Raw genomic sequence first — 22,593 nt, 5'->3', positions numbered from 1 at the left:
GTCGATCCCGTCCAGGTTGTCGGGCCTGTTCGAGTCATTGCGCTCGTTCGGGTCGTCGGGTCCGTTCGGGTTGTCAGGCTCGTTCGGATCGTCGAGCTGTCGGGCCCGTCCGGGTCGTCGGGCCCGTCCGAGTCGTAAGGCCCGTCCTGGTCGTTCGACCTATTCGAGTCGTCATGCTTATCCGAATCTATTTTAAAAAATAATATATTTTTCATGTTGAAGATGAAAGCTCATGGGTTAACTCTGACCCACAGGGTTTTTGGCCCTGTGGGCTTCTTTGATGGAGTTTTTTTTCAATATGGGCTTTTTTGGCCCTAGCCCACATGGGTCAGGGCCAAGCCCTGTGGGCTGAGCCAAATTGACACCTCTATGGGTTGACTTGACGACTTAGACTGGTCGTGCCTAACGACCTGTACGAATTGAGTCATGTTGGCCTTAATGACACAAGTTTTAAAAAATTCAATTTAAATTTCTTTTATTAAAAATGGATTCTGGATTTTGAACTTGATCTAAATATTTGGATTGGATTTAAATCTTGATCCAAATATTTGGATATAGATTTTAAAAACATCTAAACTACTTTTGCTAAAAAAATGGATTTGGGTCGAAAATTTAATCCAATTATTTGGATCTAAAATGGATGTGGATGGGATCATTAAAAATCCCGTCCATGCCCACCCCTACACAACACACATAGAATATTTGTTTGTTGTTTGAGATAACAATATATCAATCTCAATGTAATATTTGATCGTTAAAAAGAAATTATCATTTGATTGTTTAGAAAAAAAATGTTTCTCAAGATATTATCTCTGTTTTTAGCATGTCCAACCACATTTTCTGTATAATTGAATTTAATATTTTTTTTCTAAGTTAATTTACCAAAGCATTATTAAAAAAATATATATTTTTTACCAATTTTATTTTAATTTAAAAAAAATACTTATAAATTTTATTATAAAAAATAATTTGCAAAAATTATTATTAATTTTTTTTTAAAATATTTTGTATAGAGTATTTTTCACAACAAATTTTGTAAGAAATATATATAAATTTATTATTTTGTAGAAAATAATTATGTAAAAAAAATCACTTAGTAATTAAAACTTTTAGAAAAAATCACAAAAAGTAATATTTTCTTACATTTTTTTAATAAATTTGAAAAAAAAAACTTATAAAATATGAAAGATTATAGTGAAACATATATGTTGGGTGCATACACTTGATAAAAATAACTGACGAATATCATTCTTTGAATAAAGATAGATTTCAGGGATGCAAAATGTTTAATGTACAAGTATCTTTTCCGTTCAATTTATTTTATCAATTACACTCAATACTAAAAAAACTTTCATCAATTTTGTTACCTTTTGTTCCTAGATTTACACACGTAAAAGAACCTCACTGGCCATGGTGGTATCGCTACTGTGACCAAAGATGGAGAATTTCTGTTAAATCCCTGGACAGAGGGTACAAGTCTTCGAAATCACAGGTCTTACCGTCTTAAGTTATTTTAATTAATTAATGTTTTGTAAATTTAATTTAAAGACTGTCTACCTGATTCACTTTCCATGAAATTATTTCTACTTTGACCGTAAGCACTTGATATCCTTCTTAATTTTTAATCCTTTACACAACAGTTATTAATTATAATAACCAAATGGGACTACAAATCAGAGAATTAAATAGATCACCTACATAATAGCACGCTAATGACATATTATACTACAATTTGTGTAAGTTCCAAAACCAACAAACATAAACAGGATTCGCTATCTTGGCCCTGAGATATTTTGTGAAGACATATAAGAAAAACCATGGGAAGGTGAATCACTCGGTATGCTTGTAGATCTACGTGCTTCGTGATGCATCAAAGAGCCATACTCAGTTTCTTCCGCTATAGTGGAAGCTTCAGTAAACCTTCGGCCATAAAAGCGCAGGAAGTTCAGAGATTCTATCCTGGGATGTGGCAATGGAGTACCACCTTCCAACATGCCAACAACAGTCACCATGTTTGGCCTCAGAACAGGTTCTTCATGAACGCAACACAAGGCAATGCGAATCACTTTCTCCACTTCTTCATATGTCACACGTCCTTCTAGCCTTGGATCAGCCAACTCCAGGTAACTCTTCTGTTCATGCATCTCCAATGCAAATAGCGGAAAATAAACCAACCCAGTTGTTGATGATGTGGAGGAATGGCCTCCACTGCTGCTTTCATCCATGCTATGGCTTCTTGACCTGAAAGAACAGTTCTTTCTTCCACTGACGAGTTCAAGAAGCACCATTCCAAAGCTATACACGTCGGTTTTTTCTGTAATGGCAGAGTTGGTGAGCCACTCTGGAGCAAGATAACCACGCGTGCCTCTCATTGTTGTGAACAGACCAGACTGTTCAGGGCTCAGGAGTTTCGAGAGTCCAAAATCAGATATCTTAGCCTGAAACTGATCTTGCAGGAGAATGTTCTCGGGTTTGATGTCGCAATGGATAACCTTCTGCTCACACCCACTGTGAAGGTAAGCAAGTCCACGCGCCGTTCCAAGCGCCACCTCGAACCTCTCTTGCCATTCTAACACGGGTCCACCACCACCGAAGAGGTTCCGGTCAAGGGATCCACGGTTCATGTACTCATAAACCAACAACCGGTGTCTCCCCTGAGCACAAAAGCCTTTCAGTTTCACCAGGTTCACGTGGTGGATGTTTCCGATCACGGCGATCTCAGTGCAGAAATCTTTCTTCCCTTGAATGCCTATGTTCACTATTTTCTTCACTGCCACAGCAGATTTGTCAGGAAGCACACCCTTGTACACTGTTCCAAACCCACCTGACCCAATAAGAGTCTTGAAGTTTTCTGTGGCCTCCTCAAGCTCTTCATAGTCAAACCTTGCAGGTAATCCAGGAATGTAGAACGCATCCAAGTCCCCTGAAGAAGGTGAGTTTTTTCCTAGCTTCACTTCTTTAATCTTTGACACCAGAATCAATCGTCTCCACGCAAGGAAAATTATGGCCATCAAAATAATGAATCCAATAACAGGTAACAGCACCGCAACTGCCACTGGAAACCCCCCATTTTGAGAACTTTGCTTGTTACCACTATCATCGTTGGTACCAGGTTTAGATTCGACAACGTTAGTTTTAACAAACCCCAACATGTCTCTGTCATCTCCATTACTTGACTGAATGGACCCCAACTCATTCTCAATCGTGTAGCAAGAACCAGACGTATTTTTATACAAAATTCCCAGGCAGGAACAGTTATTGGAACAAAATTTTTGACAGGAAGATAAATCCCCTTTATACATAACCGGATCGGTGAAAAAAGTGCCAAAGTATTGAACATACCCTATATTCAAAAACGAAACAACTGCAGAATTTTCGCAAGCAAGTGGCAAGGAATAGGATCCATTGCTGAGCACACAACCACCAGAAGTACCTGAACCTACGCGGAAGTTTGGGGGACAAGAACAAACAGGTGAAGAGGAATCGGTGCTCTTAGTGCATAACCCTGCTCTCCCACAAGCCAAGGGAGTTTGACAACCATCACTTGGCCCCACAAACTCCTGCGTCAAGCCAGAGTCAGAAAAGCTATTGATTGTGAACTGCCCAGAGGTACCCAACGTGGCAATTCGAAAATTAGCCAGTGGCAATCCCAGTTGAAAAGCTGTTCCACCATCTCCAAATAGATAAAACCCTGAATTGTTCACGGCCATGTATTCCACCATATCATTTGAATTCTTAAAGACTTTTGTATCGGTTGAAAGTTTCCAGTAGGTCTGTCCAAACCATTGCAGCACTGCATCAGAGGAAGAAATTGTGAACTTGAAATCTCCTGTTGACAAGTTTGAATTGGATGCTGCACTTGACAAAGATGCTCCGACAGGTAAACGCTGTCCGACAACAATTGTGTCGGTCGGGCTTTGGAAACTCTCCCAGAGAGAACCATTGGACTTATCCTGTAAGACGAGATTTCCCATCTCGGTCAGCACAAGCCTATCTGCTTCTGATTTCAATGATGGCGTTGACCATTTGGGGTTCCCATCTTGGTCGAGGATTGTGATCCCTTTGACAGTCAAAAGCATTTGTCCAGAGTCTGAGATGGGGGCATCACGGTTAGCAGACCAAATGATAGTGTTGGACGCATCGTGAATGACACACAGGTAGAAACTTTTTTGCTGACCACCGGGGTTGAATATAGCAGCTTTGAATGTGTTATTGGGAGACAACAGGAACGTACCAAAGTCATCGATGAAATGAAGATACGAGGCAGTGAAATTTGGAGTGATGTATGAAAAAGTGCGAGCCGAAATGGTGTTGCACAAAAAGAAAATGCAAGAGAGAGTTAAGATAGGTTTCATGGTGTAATTTGAAGAAATGCAGAACCGAGACAAGTAAGAAATGGCTTTGGAATTGAGGAAGGGGAAGAGGGTGGAATTGGTCAGTTTTTGTGGTTTCAATTTTATTTTCTGGTATGCTGCTGCTACCCATTTCTGCGTTGACTATTGAAAAATTGTTACAGCCCTCACTAATAAACTCTTTCAAATTCCAATTCACAGTGAAAGCGAAGGTGTGGTGGCAATTATTTATTCTAAGATGAATAGGCAGAGAAGACACGAGGATAAAAATTAAGGAACAGAAACTTTTTTTAACGTACGAGTCATTGCCATTTCTTTCTCACATTTTAAAGCACTAATAATATTGTATGATATTGGTATATTGGTATCAGGATCAGCACTCCTTCCACAAACCTTCTTCTCCTCAAATTATTGTTGTCTAATTAAAGCAGACTAATTTTAAAAAGCAGCGACTTATGGGGCAGCATGACGTGAGTATTTAATATAGTTTAATCTGAAATAATTGCAGTAGATGCATCATACATTCTTCCACAACTCATATGTTCATGTATACTTTATTGATTTAACAAAACTCTTTGTTTTTAAAGACATATATAGTATGGGAGCTTGGAAAAGGAGAAAACATGGTACACGAGTTGTCTGCATCATGAAGTCAAGGGTGTGGCACGGCCTCCAAGCGCAGATAAAAGGGGCAGTGAAACGAAAATGGCAAATGGGTCAAAGCCAAATTGCGTGTTTACGCAAACGATGGAGTTGGAGATGGTAGCGGGTGGAATCTGGGGATGACAACTATAAAACCAGAGCAAGTACCTCTAGAAGAAAACGATTTTCGAACAGAATCTCTTGTATGATTATTTTTCTCATATGTTGGATAAGAGAAACTGATAATATTTATTTTTTTTAAAAATTGATTTTGATTTGGACTTAAATTACATTCTTAATTTGATTCTAACATGAATTACTAAAATTTTAAATCTAACAAAAATATTTGTGTCTAAATTAACCTTTACTTAATTACTAATCAATTTAAATACTAATTTTCTTGATAATCAAAAATTTGATAATTAGTTAAAATATTAGACATTAATTTAAAGTCTAATTCATAAATCAATTAATTTTTTTATTTATTTTATTCATAATAAATACTATTTGAAATATTAAAAAATTTATTTTAATATTTTATATTTAAATTAGTTACTATAATAATTAATTATTTTTTATCGTTAAGATGAACTGATATTTAATGAATTTTTTAGAGTGATATTTTATTTTAAGATTTTTTTATTATACATGGAGGAGAAAATTGTATATTGTTATTGTGGGAGGGGAATTATTTAAACAAATAAAATATTTTCTGTAATGGTTAGGATTATTGACTTAAGCAAGATATAGAAACTAAGTCATAGTCATAACTATTATAAAAAGAAAAAAGGTATTATATTGCAATTTTTTAGATATTTTCATGAGATAAAAATTCAAATATATTATGTCATCAATTTATGTCAATTTTATCATTATATAAAAAAATATTTTAATTACCATAAAAAAAACCTTAGTAGAATAGTGATTGCACATATTATTGAAACCTTTAGTTCGTACCATATTTTTTGTAATTATTTGTATGAAAATTATTTTTCTTCCTCCTATTTTACTTCATACAAATAATTAGGTGTTTCTTCAATACTCCGGCCATAGAAAAACTTGGAATTTGAAAATAAAGACGTGATTATATAAGAAAATGAGGTATGCAAACTAATTAAATCAACTAACGCGGCTACAGTTAATGTCAAATAACTACGTGAACAACAATACTATAAGACGTTTGTTCAACATCATACTGTAAACTATTTCACTATTACAAGAAGTGAATTGATAATAACGCATTTTCAAATGCATATTTTATATATTTATTTACTTTTATATAATTTCTATTAAAAATTTTGCAATTTTGTAAGCTAGATAGAGTATTCAAAAATAAAAGTGTAAGTGTTTGGTTATATTAAGGTTTTCAGCCTAGGGGCAGGTAGGAAAAATAAATAAATAAATAGTTGTTATCTATATTTATTAGCAAAATATTAAAATATTATTTAGAAAAGTAAGATTTTGAACTTGAGAGTTTAATATGTGTGGTGTGGGGATGTGTTAACCCTCCATGGTTATCTAATTAATTAAACATTTTTTTTATTTTTAAAATGTTTTATCTCACTCTAATAATTAAAATATTACTTAAAATAAATATTAACCTATATTTTATTATTTTAAATTTTAAATTAATTATCATTATTATTGTTGTTATTACGTAAAATTCAATACAAGAGAATATATAGTTTTATATTTAGCTAGTGGACTAATGCTCCTATATATATCTAGATGCAATAAAAAGTTAGAGTTACATAATTTGTATTAGAAAATAATTGTGTTAATAATAATAAATTTTTGTTATTTATTTTATTAAAAAGAAATTACAGATACAGCTCACAATTATTATTTTACTAGTTTGAATCTCACAAGTATTTAAAACAGTATATTATAAGGTATCAAGTTTTCACAACCTGCATGCTTAACTTTTATAATTAAAGATATTCCAATTAGCTCATCCAATATTTTGATACGTAATTTTTTACTAAAACATAAAATTGATTTTAAGAAATATTTGCTTAAAATTATTATCGTTAAATTTTGTACATTTTTAATTTTAAAAGAAAAATTTGGATTAAAAGTTCTCACAACTTACATCCTTCGGAATATAAATTTAAAATAATTATATTTCTAGTAAATTATATTTTTGTTAATGGATATAAAAAATAGCTAACAAATTTTACTAAAGTGATAATATATTGTTCCAATTTATATCATGAACTCTCGTACTTAAAATGTTAAATCAAAATAACTTTTTAAAAAGAAATTTCTTAATAAAAGTTTATCTTAGTATTTATTTTTAGCTTACGAAGATAACTTTTATAATATTTATTATGCATTAATATTATTCTAATAAGTTCAACATATTTTTATACAGAATAGTATCCAATTTAAAAAATAGACATTAATGAAACTTATTAAGATTTATCGTAACAAAACATAATAATAATAATAATAATAAATGAAGAAACTTAGAAAATGATATATTAATATTATGATTGATAGATGGTTTAAAACAAGGATGTTCGATTAATTTTTTTAATATTAAAAAATGAAAGTATAAATAGAAGTTTTATAAACGAGTTTCATTATTTATAAACAGATCATCTCTTTAAAAAATTTCTTTTTAGAGCTTTCTCACATCTCTTTAGATTTTCTTATTTTATGTTCATCTTTTTGAAGATTGAAGACTACTAGAGTGATTATTGTGATGAGTTCTCCATTTATGTCCGAACAATTTCTCCAATTGAGTAAGTTAGTTTTTCTGTCATTTTCTCATGATCAATTGTTCTTTCTGGTGTATGTGAGTGATTTTAGCTCGCATGTGGCGTCTAAACTAGGGTTAGACTTAATTTACTATACTATACTAAATTATAATTAATTGTACCATATTAAACTAAAAAATAATAAATTATTTATAATAATAATTGGACTGTATTATAAAATAATTCATTTTTAAGAAACTAAACTCATGTTGTTAAGTTAACTAAGTTAACTGTTGAACTGCGGTAAATAAGTTATTAATGTGAAAGAAAAAACTAAAAGAGCAAAGTACAACAAACAAAATATTTAGTAATAGAATAAGAATTAGAGTTATGTGTTCTGTGTCTTACGTATTGTTCTCTCTCTTTTATATTGAAATATATATATATTTTTTTCTTTACTTTCTCTCCAAGAAAAATATAAAATATTTATAATTAAATTATTAAAAATATTATAAATTCATTCAAGATCTTATTTTATTTTGAATGAATTTTACTATACAGTGTTATTTTTATATTATGAATTTACAAAAGTTGTTTTTAAAAATTAAATTTTGTGACAACTTATATTTTTATGATTTTTTATTTATATTAAAGTTTTTCGTAACTTAAATATATAAATTAGTATAATAAATATTAAAATTACCATAAAAAAATTCTTAAAGAATATAAAAAGTTATTGGTTTGATGCTTCACAAAAAATATTTTAGAATTTCATAAAATTTCTAGAACATTTTTCACATAAATATTAACGAACACAATTGTTAAAAAAATATTAATTTTGAGAATTTTCTAAAATAAACCCTAAAAAATTTGACGCAACATAATAAACATATTAAAACTAAAAAGTAATATTACATAAGATTTTAAAATAAAAAATACGTCAGTACCAATATTTATATTTATTATATTAATTTTAATATTTTAATTACTTTTTAAGTTACAAAAAACTTTAATATAAATAAAAAATTATAAAGTTAAAGTATTTTTTTGGTTCCCCTATTTGTCAAATAATATTAGTTTGGTCATCAACTTTTCATTGTCTCAATTTGTTTTTCATTTTCTTAAAAATATTCAATTTAGTTCTTACGGTTAGTTTGACCAGACGGTGTTAAAATCAACGCCATGTGTCAATTTCTGTTTTTTTTTTAATTTTTTACACGTATCACTTCATAATTGTGTCATGTGTCAAAATGACTCAATTTGATCTCTATATTTGTTTTTAGTTTCAATTTAGTCTCAATTTTTGTAAAAATAAAGTAATATTGTTCCTCCTTAAATTGATACTCAATATTTTTTTATAAATCTTACTATGATATTCTTATTAAAATTAATGTTTTTATTAAATATTTCTATAACAAAAGGGTAATTAAGAGTGATAAATAGAGAATTTTATTGAATAATTTTGTAGATAATATATCTTTTATCAACTTTGATAAAGAAAATTGAAAGAAATAAAAAACAAATGGTGAATTAATTGAAAGTATGATAACATTGCAAAAGAAATCAGTGTTGCATGGAATTTGTTGTGATTGTCACATAAATTATAGAATAATTGGTTTTCAAGTCTTGGCACAGCTCAGCCTTGTCGGGCATGGTGGTTGTGGTTAGGAATCTTCAATTCATCTTATATTATTTGTGTGATCCTAAATTTTTATATTGCACCTCACTGGGATGTTACATGGTAACAATCTCTTATTTTTCTTTTACATTTTATACTTACATATCATTCATCTACAATAGTCAATTTTCACATATTTCATAACTGGGAATTTTAAATTTTAAATTTTAAATTTTAAATTTTGAATTTTAAACTTTAACTCAAATAAATACTTGAATGAAAGATGTTATTTATCTTGCTGTCTAAAATTTTATTATAGTTATTATTATTATTATTGCATTATGTGCTTTTAGTTTTAGACAAATGAAAAAAGAGCTGTCACTTTAGGAAATAAAACTGTGCTTTTACTCCAGATTTCTTCAAACATCCTATCACTCTAGGAAATTATTTTCCAGAATACAATAAATAATTCTGGATTTGTTTTATTCTGGAAAAAAAAAAAAATCTTCCCTTTCTATCACGTAATTTTTTTTCCCGAAAAGTTTCCTGATGGGGTGGATGAGAAATTTGATTGAGTGTAGGAAGCAATAGCCATTATATTATATGGTCTTACCACAGAAAGCCCAATTAGAGTGGTCCTTAAGCATGTATTATTTCCGAAGCACATGCCCTGAAACCAATCAAAAAGTGGGCAGTTTTTCCTTCACCTCCATAACGTTTTTCCTGCACCTCCTTAACTCTTCTTCCATTTTGCCCTTTTCAGATTATATAATCCATAAGTTATTTTTTTTCTAAAAAAAGTAGCATCCAGATTATTCAATTCAGAAAATAAAAATAACTTTTTTATTATATAATCCAAAATTAAAAAATAATTTTCAAATTATATAATTTAGAATTAAAACGTAATTTTGAATTATACAATTTGAAATTAAAATTGCTCAATTTTGTTTTTTTAATAAATGCTTTTTAGATTACACAATGCAAAATTTATTTGACTTTTAAATTTCTCAATCTTAAAATTTAAAAATAATTTTTAAATTATACAATCCAAAATGTCATTGTTATGAGAAAAAATTATAGAAATATAGGAAGAAAACTGTGGAGGTGCACAAAGAAATTGTCCAGAAAGTGATATAACCGCAATTTCACGAAGCCCAAATTACTCCATTGAACTTGGCTCTTTTTTTTCTCTGAACTTTCAAAATTTCTTCCACACTGTCAAAATTTCTTTAAATCAAAAAAAAAAAACCCTTTGATTATTTAAGTAAAATCACAAATATCATTCTCCTAAAATTATTTTCGGATAACAACTTTCGGAAATCAAAATATATTACCGGAAATCAACTTTCGAAAGTCAAAATATATTACCGGAAGTCGACTTCCAGAAGTTAAAAATTACTACCGAAGTCGACTTCCGAAAATCAAAAATTAATTTTATTTTAAATATTTTTAATTTTATTTAAAATTTATGGTTTTTAAGTTTTAAATATTTTTTAGTTTATTATTTATTATTTTATTTATTTTATATGTCTTCATATTTCTTAACATATATTCTAAAAAAAAATATCAATATATAATTTTATTTTTATTTAATATACTGAAAAATAAATATAAGTATAAAAATAACTAAGATTAAAATAATGTTAAACTTTAAATAAAATAAAAAAATAAAAAAATTATTCTACTTTATTTAATTTTATTTAATGTTTAAATTTTGATTAAAATAATAAAATTTGAAATAAAAAAATTATATTTATATATATACAGTAAAATTCCGGTATATATATATATATTTTATTTAAAGTTTTATTATTTTAATTTAAATTATTTTTTAATTTTATTTTTAATTTTTTCTTTAGCATTTTTTTATTCATTTTGCATTTTTAAAGTAATTTTTCTTTGAAATTTACATATTTTGTAATTTTTTATATTTTGAATATGTGTTTTAAACTTCGTTTTAAAAAAACACAAACAAAAATCTACCGGTAAAGATTAAGAATCAAATATAACTTTTACTATTTATAAATTAACTATCTAAAAACAGTGAGTTAAAACACTAAAATCACCAAGCTAAAAAATTATGTAAGACTATCAAAACTAAATTCTAGTAACAACAGAACTGAATTCTACGATTGACATGCAAATTGAAGATAAGCTAAACATAAAGGTACACTATATTACTTACAAAGACTAGAAATCTACTAATTTAGAAACTACACTAAACATCCTATCTACAAACACTTATTTAAAACATATTAAGAAAAACTAAGAATTAAGCAAACAAAACTAAAACTAAGAAATTAAAGACAAAAGGTAAGCAAAGAGATGCATTTAGCTTAGAAAACTCAATCAAACCGAGACTCATCAGCCTGTCCACAAAATTGTTGTTTAATCTTTGTATATTTTCGTCCACTGAAACATTGACTTTACATTTTTAATTGATCATTAGCTATCACCAAAAAAGTAGTATTTATTTGCGTAATAATACTCTTGTACTACATATTCTTTTAGATTTTAGACGAACATGCACAACCTTGTATATTTCTTTTGGAGTAAATGAATGAGTTCTACACAAATAAAAGTACTGTCCCCTAAGCTTGCACCTTTCGGTTTCCTCCTTCCATCTTGGTCTAGGCTTTGGTGAACTTCCACCACTTGGCTGCCAAGAACCACCACCAACCTCCATAGAAACCACCCCACCACCTAAAAACCTCTCAGTTACCTTGTTCAAGTACATCCAAACCTTCATAGTGAGTTCTGTCAGTATTATGATTGGCTGTCAAACGGGAATTTCAGCTGATAGATCACGTCTTAGATGTCATTTCTTGATGTAAAAAAGCGAACAGAAGAAGTGTGAAAACGTTTCAATCGTGTAATAAATTCATCATTAACATGAGTTTTCACAAAAATTATGGTATTGTAGGAGTGAATACAGCTGAATGGAAGGTTTTCATGCACTCCTTATTGTTGACTATTCAATCAACTTTGCTGCATGATTAGCAAAGATGCTGCAAGTGCCAATCATTCTTTGGTGGATCGTTACAATAATATCACAGGCTTCGATTTGTGCCCAAGAAATGTAATGGTATTGAGATATTACAATGCAAATGAATGAGACATATTTGAATGACTAAGAATATGCATGAGATGAATTAAGAACTGTCAAACCACGTAGAATGATCAAATCTGTTCTCAAAAACCAGAACTTGAAAAGAGCCTAGAACTGGTCACAGGAACTGGCAATAGCAAGTAAAAATTATGTACAAACTACCTAGACTTGCCTAGTCTAACTATACAAATCACCTAAAGTAGCAAGTAACAAGGGCAGCTCTCCTCAAAAGCTTCTGGCTGGCGCAGGTTTCTTCAAAGTGCAGAATCTGTCTATTGGAGTTCTTCAAAGTTGGTAGCAGGTCATCATTTCAGGATCAGCAGGTTTCAAGTCTTGGTCAACTTCTCTGGCAAGCTTCTCATGTGAGCATTCAAATACCGCTGGTCAGGTTCAACACACTTCCTTCAGCAACTTATGTCACTGGACCGACTGCTCACTGCACATACTTTCACAGCACTAAAATCACCAGCTGAACATATCATCTCAAATGTACTGCACCTTCAATTATCAGCACCTAAAATCTCAATTTAAACAATTCTACGTAAAAACCACCCCACCACCTAAAAACCTCTCAGTTACCTTGTTCAAGTACATCCAAACCTTCATCAAACTCCAAGAATACCACCCGTTTGTCGAGGCCTTCTTGAGCCAAAAGAAAGCCAAGAACTAATCAAAGAAGCATCCTTGCTCCTTCTTCTCCTCTTTGCTTCCGCAGCACTACTGCAAGTTCTTGATCTCAAGAACCATTATCAACCTTTCTTAGTCGTGCCTAATCCATGTGAAAGCTTATCAACCAAGGAACTTATTCAAAGAGTCAGACCCCCCCCCCCCCTCGTTGATCCAAGAAGGTCTCCATCCATCACTCACCCAGAAAACTTATTCCGTTAGTCCAAGAAACCTATTACAAGCCTAAGGAAAGAGCTTGGTTCAAAAAACAAGTACTATAGATGAGTTCCTGTAATAACTCAACTGCTCAAGAATGGCCATTGAACCAGAGATGATGGTGATTGAACGAGAATTTTTGGAATTTTGCAAACTTTCCCAGAGACCAATCGTTGAATGCAAACTCAATTAACATTGCCATAAATCATTTCTCTTCAGGAAACTTGTAGTGATATTATCCTGGACTAGAAGGTACTCCTTATCCGTCATTCTTTACCAACAAGATCACAAAAATGAACAAAATTTGATTCCATAGCTTGATATTTGAGTCAACCATGAAAAATTGAGTGTATGTTCCTTAAACGTAAAATACTCACTCACTTTAATAGCCAGGACGCTTTGTTACCAAAAGTCCATACAGGAACAAGCTCCATGCCTAAAGTGGTGAAAGCGATGACGATCCCTTACCACAATTTCACGATCAAATGCTTTAGAGATTAACTTTACAACAGTGTGGCAATCATTACAAATGCGCAAGTTCTTCATAACTCTGATTGGAGTTGGTGGAGCAATAGTGATAAGCCCAAAGGCGACTGCAAGTTTCTCACTGTGCCTGAAAAGTGCAATTTCCTTCTCTTCATCGTCTATGTCTAGTGAAACCTCACTTGTGGTAGGTACATAGCCCTCAATCTTTAGTTTTGCTGCCACTTCATCTAACATGTGCTCAATATCACTTATTTGTGGGTGAGTCTTATCTCCAGCCAAAAATTCCTGAACTATCCCATTTACTTCAATCATGCTACAACCAGGTGTCTTTACCACCCCATGTTGTGTCATAATTCCCCTAATTTCGAGAACATTGCCCCAATTTCCTTTTGAAGCATATATATTTGACAATAATACATGGAAACCATCATGGTTAGGCTGAAGCTGAATAAGTTTTCTGCCCACCCTCTCTCCCATTTCATGGTCATGGTGTTTTCTACAAGCCCCAAGCAAGGCACCCCAAGTGGCAACATCAGGTGCCATTGGCATACTCTCAATCAGTTCCTCCGCTTCTTTAAGAAAACCTGCACGTCCAAAAAGATCAACCATGCATCCGTAGTGCTTAATATTAGGCTCTATTTTGTGTTCGTGGATCATGGAACTAAAGTAGTGACGCCCCTCATCGACTAGGCCCATGTGCCGACAGGCCCCAAGAACTCCCATAAATGTTATCTCATTAGGAAGTGTATTACTTTTTTTCATATCTGCAAACATGTTGAGTGACTGTTCTACCAAACCATTCATTGCCAACCCAAGAATGATTGCATTCCAGGTAGAAACCCCCTTTTCCTCCATCGCATAGAAAACCTCCAATGCATTTTCCACACACCCGCATTTCACATACATGTCTATAAGAGTGGTGCTCAGAATAGTGTTAACCTGTAATTTATTTTTATTTATATATGCATGAATCCATTTCCCTAAGTCCAAAGCAGCCAAATGAGTGCAAGCCGAGATGGCACTCACTAAAGCAGTTTCGTCTGGCCTGACCCCATGAAGCTGCATTTCTTGGAACAATGCCAAAGCCTCCGAGAAACATTCATGTTGAGCATAACCAGATATCATGGCACTCCAAGACACAACATCCTTCTCCGGCATGGAACAAAACAACTTCTCAGCATCTTCAATCGAACCACACCTCAAGTACCCAGAAATCATCGAGTTCCAAGATATTAGATCCAAAAGAACACCACCATCATCAAAAATTCTTTGCGCATCCACTATCTCCCCGCAACTAGAGTACAAATGTATCAAAGCATTCTTAAGACTAACATAATCCTCAACCCCAACTTTCGCCGCCAAACCATGCACCAACCTCCCCATCTCAGCATTCAAAATTCGCGAACACGCGGATACAACACTAACCACAACGATCTCATCCACTGCCACCCCACTTGCCTTCATCTCCACAAACAAAACCAACGCCTCTTCACACATCTCATTCCGCTCATAACAAGAAACCATCGCACTCCACGACACCATGTCCATATCCCTCCCTCGAACTTCATCAAAAATCCGCCGCGCCTTCTCCACACACCCCTTCCTTCCAAAGAGCACAATCATGGAATTCGAAGCAATGGTGTTCCTCTCCGGCATTCCCCTATACACACATTCCGCCTCCTCCACATTTCCCGCCTGAACATACCCCGCCAAAACAGTATTCCAAGAGACAACATCCGGCACAGGACTTTCCTCAAACACCTGGCGCGCACTGGGCATGCTCCCACATACTGCATAGAAGTTGATCAGCGTGTTCCGGACGTACACATCTTGATGAAAACCAAACCTCACGACATGTGCGTGCAGCTCCCTTCCCTCGAACTCGGACACCCGAGCAGCGCAGCATTGAAGGAGAGTTGGGTAGGTGTAGTTATCGGGTTTCGCGTGTTTCGCAAGGAAGAGCTTGTAGAGTGTGAGGGCTTGGTGGGGGTTGTTTTGGAGTTCGAAATGGGCACGCATGATGGTGTTCCATGTGAAGGCGTTGGGGTTGTGAAGATGATTGAAGATTCGGAGGGAATAGTGGAAGGGAACGAGAGCGGAGCGAGTAGAGAAGTTTATGAGTCTGCTTGCGGCGTAGGGGTCTGCGATGAGGCCGGTGAGGATCGTTTGTGAGAGAATCTCTCTGAAGTGCCTCGGCCATTCGCACCGCTGCAACGCTGTGTCTAACGTCCACACCTTCATGCTTCGTCTCCTACTTCATACTTCAACTCACGCGTCTTCATTTGCTCACTACAAGAAAATAAGGGATTAGCATCGGCCAAAAACGGACGCTAAGGAGCTAAAGCCGACACAAATTCAAATGTATTGTCGGTTCAGTGTCGGATAGAGAACCACGAAAAAACCACCGAAGCTAATTCAAGATGTGTCGGCCAACGGACACTAATTTGAGTCTGCAATAGCGTCGTCCAGCTGACATAAATGAATAGCATTAGCGTGGGTTAGCCAACGCAAAACAATAAAAAAATATAATAAAACATTAATAATAGCGTGGGTTAGAGAACGTTAAGAGCAAATATTATTTTAAAATATTCGGACGAAGTGTGGGCTGACCGACGCAAAATATAAAAGATATTCTAAGGGAGTGTGGGCTAGCCGACACTAAACACATATGGTTGGCACGTGATCGATGTCTATTCTTCATACCATTATTCATCCAAAACATATTCTATCTTTTAAATGCTCCTGTTTCATCTTATACAAACACTTATACTTTATATTCAAATTCATATATATATAAATCTAAACTACCCAAAGGATCATTATATAAGATTCACAACAAAACTGCAATGGCAACCATTTTCTAAAACTTTGATTCATGCTTTCCCATTCAATTTCCTCCCAGAAAAGATAGAGGATTATGGGTTGTACATTATTAACAAATAAGACATGCATGCCTATATATTCTATGAATGAAAGATTTTAAGTACCAAAATCTATGCATGGCTTAATAATGAAACTCAAGATTTCGGAAAAATACAACCGTGTGTGGTTCTGACATTTTAGAATCACATTTTGAAGGCTAGGAAGGTTATAAAGTTTTGGTGTGTGGTATTTCTTGTCCTTCACCTTTTTAGGGGAAACCAATATACTAGAGGCCTATTCTTGGAGTCCTAAAAGAGTCTAAGTCCTAACTGCAGTGTTTTGTTTTCAATTTTATTCACAACTTGTTAACATTTTTTTTGTTCACTCGGAGTATCAGATCAAATAAGATTAGATTTGATTAATCAAAACTAATGATTTTTTAATAATGTTTGTTAACAAAACACCTGCCTTCACTTAACCATACAATTTGAAATTCTTGATGCCAAGAGAAATCAAGAAATCCAACAATAAACCCAGCCCTTAAAAGCATGCCACCATTCCCACATACATTTACATCAATCAATAATCAATAAACCTATGCAAATATATATCAGGGGTTGGGAAGTTACCAAGTTATTTCACAGACCACTGTAATGATGCCAAAAGGGACCAACTTCCTCACCCTTGTGGTCTACACCAAAAACACCACTCCAACATTGCAGGACCACCATTCCTACACTGCAGAAACCTATGCCAAGAGAAATCAAGAAATTTAACAACTGAAATTAGTTTCAGATTAAATCCCAAACACAACATACGGTTCTTCAACATAACATACAACAACAAAAAAACCAACCCTTAAAATGCAACCATTCACATATGCATAAACATCAATCAATAAACCCACATATAGGGATGTCAAAACGGGCCAGCCCGGCCCGTTTTGACCCGGCCCGATTTTGGCCCGATTTATACAGGCCGGGCCGGGCTGGCCCGCAAGGGTGAAACGGGTTACACTTTTGAACCCGGCCCGCAAGCTGGCGGGCTTTCGCGGGCTTTTTTCCATATGTTACATTTTCAGTCCAAAATCAGATTTCAACAAAATTATTGCAACAAAAACAACCCTGCAGTATATAATATAACTGATCACAAAACAAACAACCCTACAATATATATAAATGACATTTTGCTCTCTGCAAGTCATCAAGACACTGTTGCAACATCAATAACAAGTCTGAATTAGAGTACTTTAGGCATGGAGCATTACCAAAGTGCAAACAGTTACATAAAAAAAAAACAGAAGCATTAATTATGGATGAGAGGTTGTATAATTTGTTTGGCAACATGTGCTGCAGAAGCATCTAAACCCTCCAAATCAATAGAAGCATCTTCTGAAATCTCCCCATCATCAAACCCCGGTAGAGATGCCTCAAACAAATTAGAGTTCAGAACAGTTAAAAAGGAGGTGGCATTATAGTTCTACATCAAATATACTGCAGTGTATAAGCAAATTTCAGTTTAAGTTAATGCCAAACAACTCAATCCCAGCTTTGCAAACACGGCACATACAACTTTGCAACTTGGTACTTTCTATCATATAATTCAATCATTAATGAAGAACATATTTTTGTCTCAAGGATGATAGAACAATATGAAACAGTGGCAGTATTTATTTGATCACAGTGCAACGATGAAATACATGTTCTCCACATATCTCCAACATGATTACAGATAAACAGACAAACAAAGAAAACAACCACAACTATCAGCCTATCACACAGTCAGATAAAAAATAGTAACACTAGAAAAACAAGAAAAAAAGAAATGAACATCACCACCACACCAAAACGGCAGCAACTACGAAATTGAAATTGGGGGAAAATTTAACCAACAACAGCACAACAATTATGATTCACAGAATGGGTCCAATCCAAACAAGGACAAATCGCAGCAACAACAACCACACATACACCATAACTTCCAATTACAGGAAACCAATTTTAGGGTTACGAAAATCATAAATTTAGGTTACAAATTGAAAGAAAAGGGAACCAGAACGCAAATTACAAACAAACCTGTGTTCGTGGTGGTCGTGGCTGTCGAAATCGTTCGTCAATCGCAGTCCGATGGTGGCGCTGCTGCCCCTGCCAGCGACGTGGTGGATGTCACGGTGGAGGAGAAAGGAGACGCCGTGAATGGCCTGCACTCTGCCTTCGTGTTTCTTGGCCAGCGACGTGGGTGGAGGAGAAACGAGGGTGCTCTCTTCTGGTTTCCCAAAACGCGGGTGGTGGAGGAGGAGGAGGAGAAGAGAGTGTGAGAGGAATGAAGGAATAAGTCTGGCAGTGGCAACGATAATAATGGAGAAAGAAAACCCTAATACCTTTTAAGCCTTGTCTGGGTTTTGGAATTTGGATGAAAGTGACAACGATAATAATGGAGTTTGCCGCCACTACTTGTCTCGGTGAAACTAGGTTTTTGTTAACAATGAAATTGGGTTTGATTGGGCTTGCCCAAACACAATGCGTCCACTTCAGAATTCGCACATGGTTTGTGCTTCTTGCACCCCATCATTGAAATAACGCTTATGCGATATTAAAGTGCAGCTAAAAATAAGAGGAGGAAAACAAAGGAGCCTGCAGGTTTGACAAAAGAGGAACATATATTTACAGAGATATGGAGACAAAAGCTTCGAATAATTCAAATTACGATGGGTGTGGTTTATACGGTAGGTTTTTGTAAAGTCATTAATACAACAACATAAAACCACATCGTATTTTACAATGGGAAATTTAGAAATGTTTCTGACTATAATATTGTAATATGATTGTCCTGTCGTGAATTGCAAAATCAAGCCCAGTATACCAAACAGATTAAATATGAAAAAGTAGATTAAAGAAGAGGTAGAGAATGTGTTATATTTATGGCTGGAGATATATAGTATATGTTTGGAAGTTGTGATGAGTTTGTTGTATGCTGAGTAAGTTGTGTATTACAAAAGAGATGAAAACTTGCGTCATGCAAATAATTGATGTTTTTACTCATTTCTCTCTAACTATCAAAAAAGAGAAGCAATAAGTAGCTTAATTCCGAGGAAGAAATAAATTAATGAGAGTCTGAAGAAGAAGAAGAAGTCCAGAGAGAGGCAGAAAGCAAGCGCCGAGATTTCCAATCCAACACCAACTTATTAGGCCCCAACTCCTCTACCCGATATCCGTCGTTGAAAAGACCCAATAGAAGCTTCGCTTGGCAATGATTGGCGAAGCTCATCGGAACTCCCCTCAACCCTGCCGCACCCAACCACTCCCCCCACGACCCTCTCTCCTCCACCTCTTCACCAGTCCGATATACCCGGGCCAGAGACCCCACTATCCTTGGGCCTAAGAAAACCCGCTCTACAAGGGCCCTGGCCCGCCCCTGCATCGGAAACCCAGCCTCCAGCGAGTCAAACACCGCCGAGTAGTGATGCAGCGAGTCCATGAACCTTCCCACGAACCCTCCAACACTGGACCCCACCTCTTCTTCCACCAAAGTCACCAGCCTCGGCTTCAACTCTTTCGCTCCACTCAAAAACGACGCAATCGAATCGGGCGCGCGGTAACTCAGGTGCGGTAAGTTTAACATGCAGTTTAAAACCAGAGCCTCTCCGCGAACCAACTTCAGAGACGAAGGTTTAAACGTTTCGTCGGGATCCAACCTGCACTGGTGGAACGTGAAAGGCTGCCCAAGGGATGCGGCGAACGCCGTCAACCGCCTCCCTGTCTCCTGCACGGTGGCGATGGAGCGGCGTCCGGTGCCGGTTCGGGACAATGCTGTGATTCGGAGGTGTGGGCCCGGTGGACCTGTTTTGTCGGAGGCAAGGGCCTGCATGAGAGAAGCCCACTGGACCCCTTCCATGATGTCGTAGTCTACGATGTGGACTCGGCGCTCGTGGACCACCGCCTCGAGGATGGCCTGGTTGGCGGTGAAGTGCCCGAACTTGATGTAGGGAGACATGTCCTGGAGCAGTTGGAACGCCGCGAGGGTGTCGTTTTGATGATGATGATGATGATCGTCGCGGGGGTGGTGGGACCCATATGTGATGTTGTAGTGATGTTTGCTGTGATTGTGCGCACCCCCGGCGCCTTCTAGCAGGCCCCGGAGTGCGTCGGTGAAGTAGGCGGCGAGCCTCTCCATGTTGGAGCCGTGCGAGGCGTGGGACACCAAATCCTTGAGCCGAACCAATATCACTCGAGCCAGTTCGCGACTCTTGGCGGCGCCGGTGAGGGCCTCCGCGGCGGCCATGAGCAGATGGACCAGTCTTAGGCCCTTGGAATCGTCGGCAGATGCTGTTTCTTCCTCGGCGTCGTCTTCCTCCGTTATGGAGGCGGAGGGGGAGTTACTGGCGGCGTGATCCTGAGGGCTGGGGTACTCGGCTGGACCTTCGGAGACGATAGAGTCGATGAGATGGTGGAAGTCATCGTGGGATCCGGTGAAGGCGTCCCAGTTGACGAGGGGAGACCAGTGGTTCCAGTTGCAACCGTAGTCGTCGTCGGAAGAGGGGGCGGTGTCGGTGATGGTGGTGTATCGAGAGAAGTGGAGGTTGTGGATTGCATCCATGTCTGTATCCATGTCTATTTCCATGGTTGTTGGAGTTGAGTGTGTTGGTGGGTGGGGAGAAAAGAAGAGAGAATAGAAAGAAGGTGGGTAAATGTATTAAGCAGAGGTAGAAGTGGTGTTGTGTTGTGTGGGGTGGGAGATTTATAAAGGGCTTGAGCATGGAAGAGAAGAAGGGTCTGGAGCATGCGACAGTAGAAGTCCAAAAATTGATGTTTCATTCAATTTTAATAGAATATTACCTATTGAACATCATTACTAGTGCCGTTTTTTATACCCCCATCTTGGATGTATACAATAATTAACTTTTAATTTACTCATAACCCTTTCTCTTTCTACTTATCTTCAACAACCCTCCCAATTCCCTCCTTATCGATCAAAGAAATCAAGACTTACTTCATAAAAAATAAAACTAGATCTTCAACTTTTTTATCGTTGAGTGTTACGAAGATGTTATATACGAATATATAATTACTTATGTTTTAATATAATTTGTAATTTTTTATTTATATTTATGCAAAAAAAAATTGTACTTTCTTGTTTACAGATAGAGAAGCAAAAGTGACAGGACATACTAAGTTAATTAATCCTCTATCTTACTATATTTTTTTTTCACGTTATATCTTCTCTATGTTTCTCCATCTAATATACACGCAGAAGCCAAAAAGTATCAAATAAATATATTTTATTAATATTTTTTTCGTCTACAAATGCTTCATTTTTCTGGAATAATACATGTAGTCATTATCTTATTAAAAGAATAAACCATAACAATGTAAACTCAAGCATCAGGATAGAAGCAGACTAATTTAAAAGTAACCAAAGTACTGCTGAACTCTGCATGTGTGGCGATTAACGGGAGGTAAAAGAATGATGAAATAAGAAAATATGGCATTATAAGAGGGCGAGAAGAAGAAAAAGGAGAAAGAAGAAGGAGTGAAATAAAAAAAAAAAAAAAAACTTGGGTGGTATTTGGAGGTTGAAGTTATTTGGATGAAATACGTTTGTATCCTGATAAACATGATATAGAAATCATCAACATGAAAGCTCAGTTTTGTTCAAAAGTTTAATTTTAACTTCATACGATACATCACGAAAAAGACATATAGGCCTCACTATCTCGTAGTGGTATCTCAAAGGAAAAATGTTAAAAAATTTAAACTCTCTCTCGAGCCTATCTCAGTGGCCAAGCCGGTGCCTCACCCACCATTTGATCCTGCCACGTCATCTTGAAGTGCCACTCTCTCATTGGCTGAGACCATCTTCATCCCACGTCATCACTTGGGAATGTCTTCTCTTCTGCCATTGGTCGAACTTCAAAAAGTCTCCACGAAACTCAATTAGAAC

General features: G+C 35.3%; 2 protein-coding genes across 8 annotated transcripts; both read right to left on the bottom strand.

Moving 5' to 3' along the window:
• Nucleotides 1-1,595: 1,595 nt before the first annotated feature.
• Nucleotides 1,596-4,805, bottom strand: LOC114164729 (G-type lectin S-receptor-like serine/threonine-protein kinase At5g35370). The gene has a single exon (XM_028049479.1). It carries the CDS (start codon nucleotides 4,353-4,355, stop codon nucleotides 1,773-1,775), a length of 2,583 nt encoding a protein of 860 aa, XP_027905280.1. The 5' UTR covers nucleotides 4,356-4,805; the 3' UTR covers nucleotides 1,596-1,772.
• A 7,021-nt stretch (nucleotides 4,806-11,826) lies between these two features.
• LOC114163153 (pentatricopeptide repeat-containing protein At3g62890-like) lies at nucleotides 11,827-21,416 on the bottom strand. Of its 7 annotated transcripts, none has more exons than XM_028047283.1 (4): nucleotides 19,034-19,645; nucleotides 18,729-18,918; nucleotides 17,283-17,401; nucleotides 11,827-16,260 (listed from the first exon to the last, which is right to left on the bottom strand). In XM_028047283.1, exon 4 carries the CDS (start codon nucleotides 16,030-16,032, stop codon nucleotides 13,708-13,710), a length of 2,325 nt encoding a protein of 774 aa, XP_027903084.1. In that variant the 5' UTR covers nucleotides 16,033-16,260; nucleotides 17,283-17,401; nucleotides 18,729-18,918; nucleotides 19,034-19,645; the 3' UTR covers nucleotides 11,827-13,707. The 7 variants fall into 7 exon arrangements, 3 of the variants coding, with proteins under 3 accessions (XP_027903084.1, XP_027903082.1, XP_027903083.1); XM_028047281.1 differs by having other exon boundaries at nucleotides 11,827-16,080; nucleotides 16,183-16,260; nucleotides 18,729-19,408; XM_028047282.1 differs by having other exon boundaries at nucleotides 11,827-16,080; nucleotides 18,729-19,404.
• Nucleotides 21,417-22,593: the final 1,177 nt, after the last annotated feature.

This window comes from Vigna unguiculata, chromosome 9 (assembly GCF_004118075.2).
Source record: "Vigna unguiculata cultivar IT97K-499-35 chromosome 9, ASM411807v1, whole genome shotgun sequence".
NCBI lineage: Eukaryota > Viridiplantae > Streptophyta > Magnoliopsida > Fabales > Fabaceae > Vigna > Vigna unguiculata.
This window is presented reverse-complemented; position numbering and strand designations above follow the sequence as displayed.

Bases quoted from the DNA above. Each gene is read 5' to 3' on its own strand.
- LOC114164729 (XM_028049479.1), bottom strand. From the start codon at position 4,355: ATGAAACCTATCTTAACTCTCTCTTGCATTTTCTTTTTGTGCAACACC.
- LOC114163153 (XM_028047283.1), bottom strand. From the start codon at position 16,032: ATGAAGGTGTGGACGTTAGACACAGCGTTGCAGCGGTGCGAATGGCCG.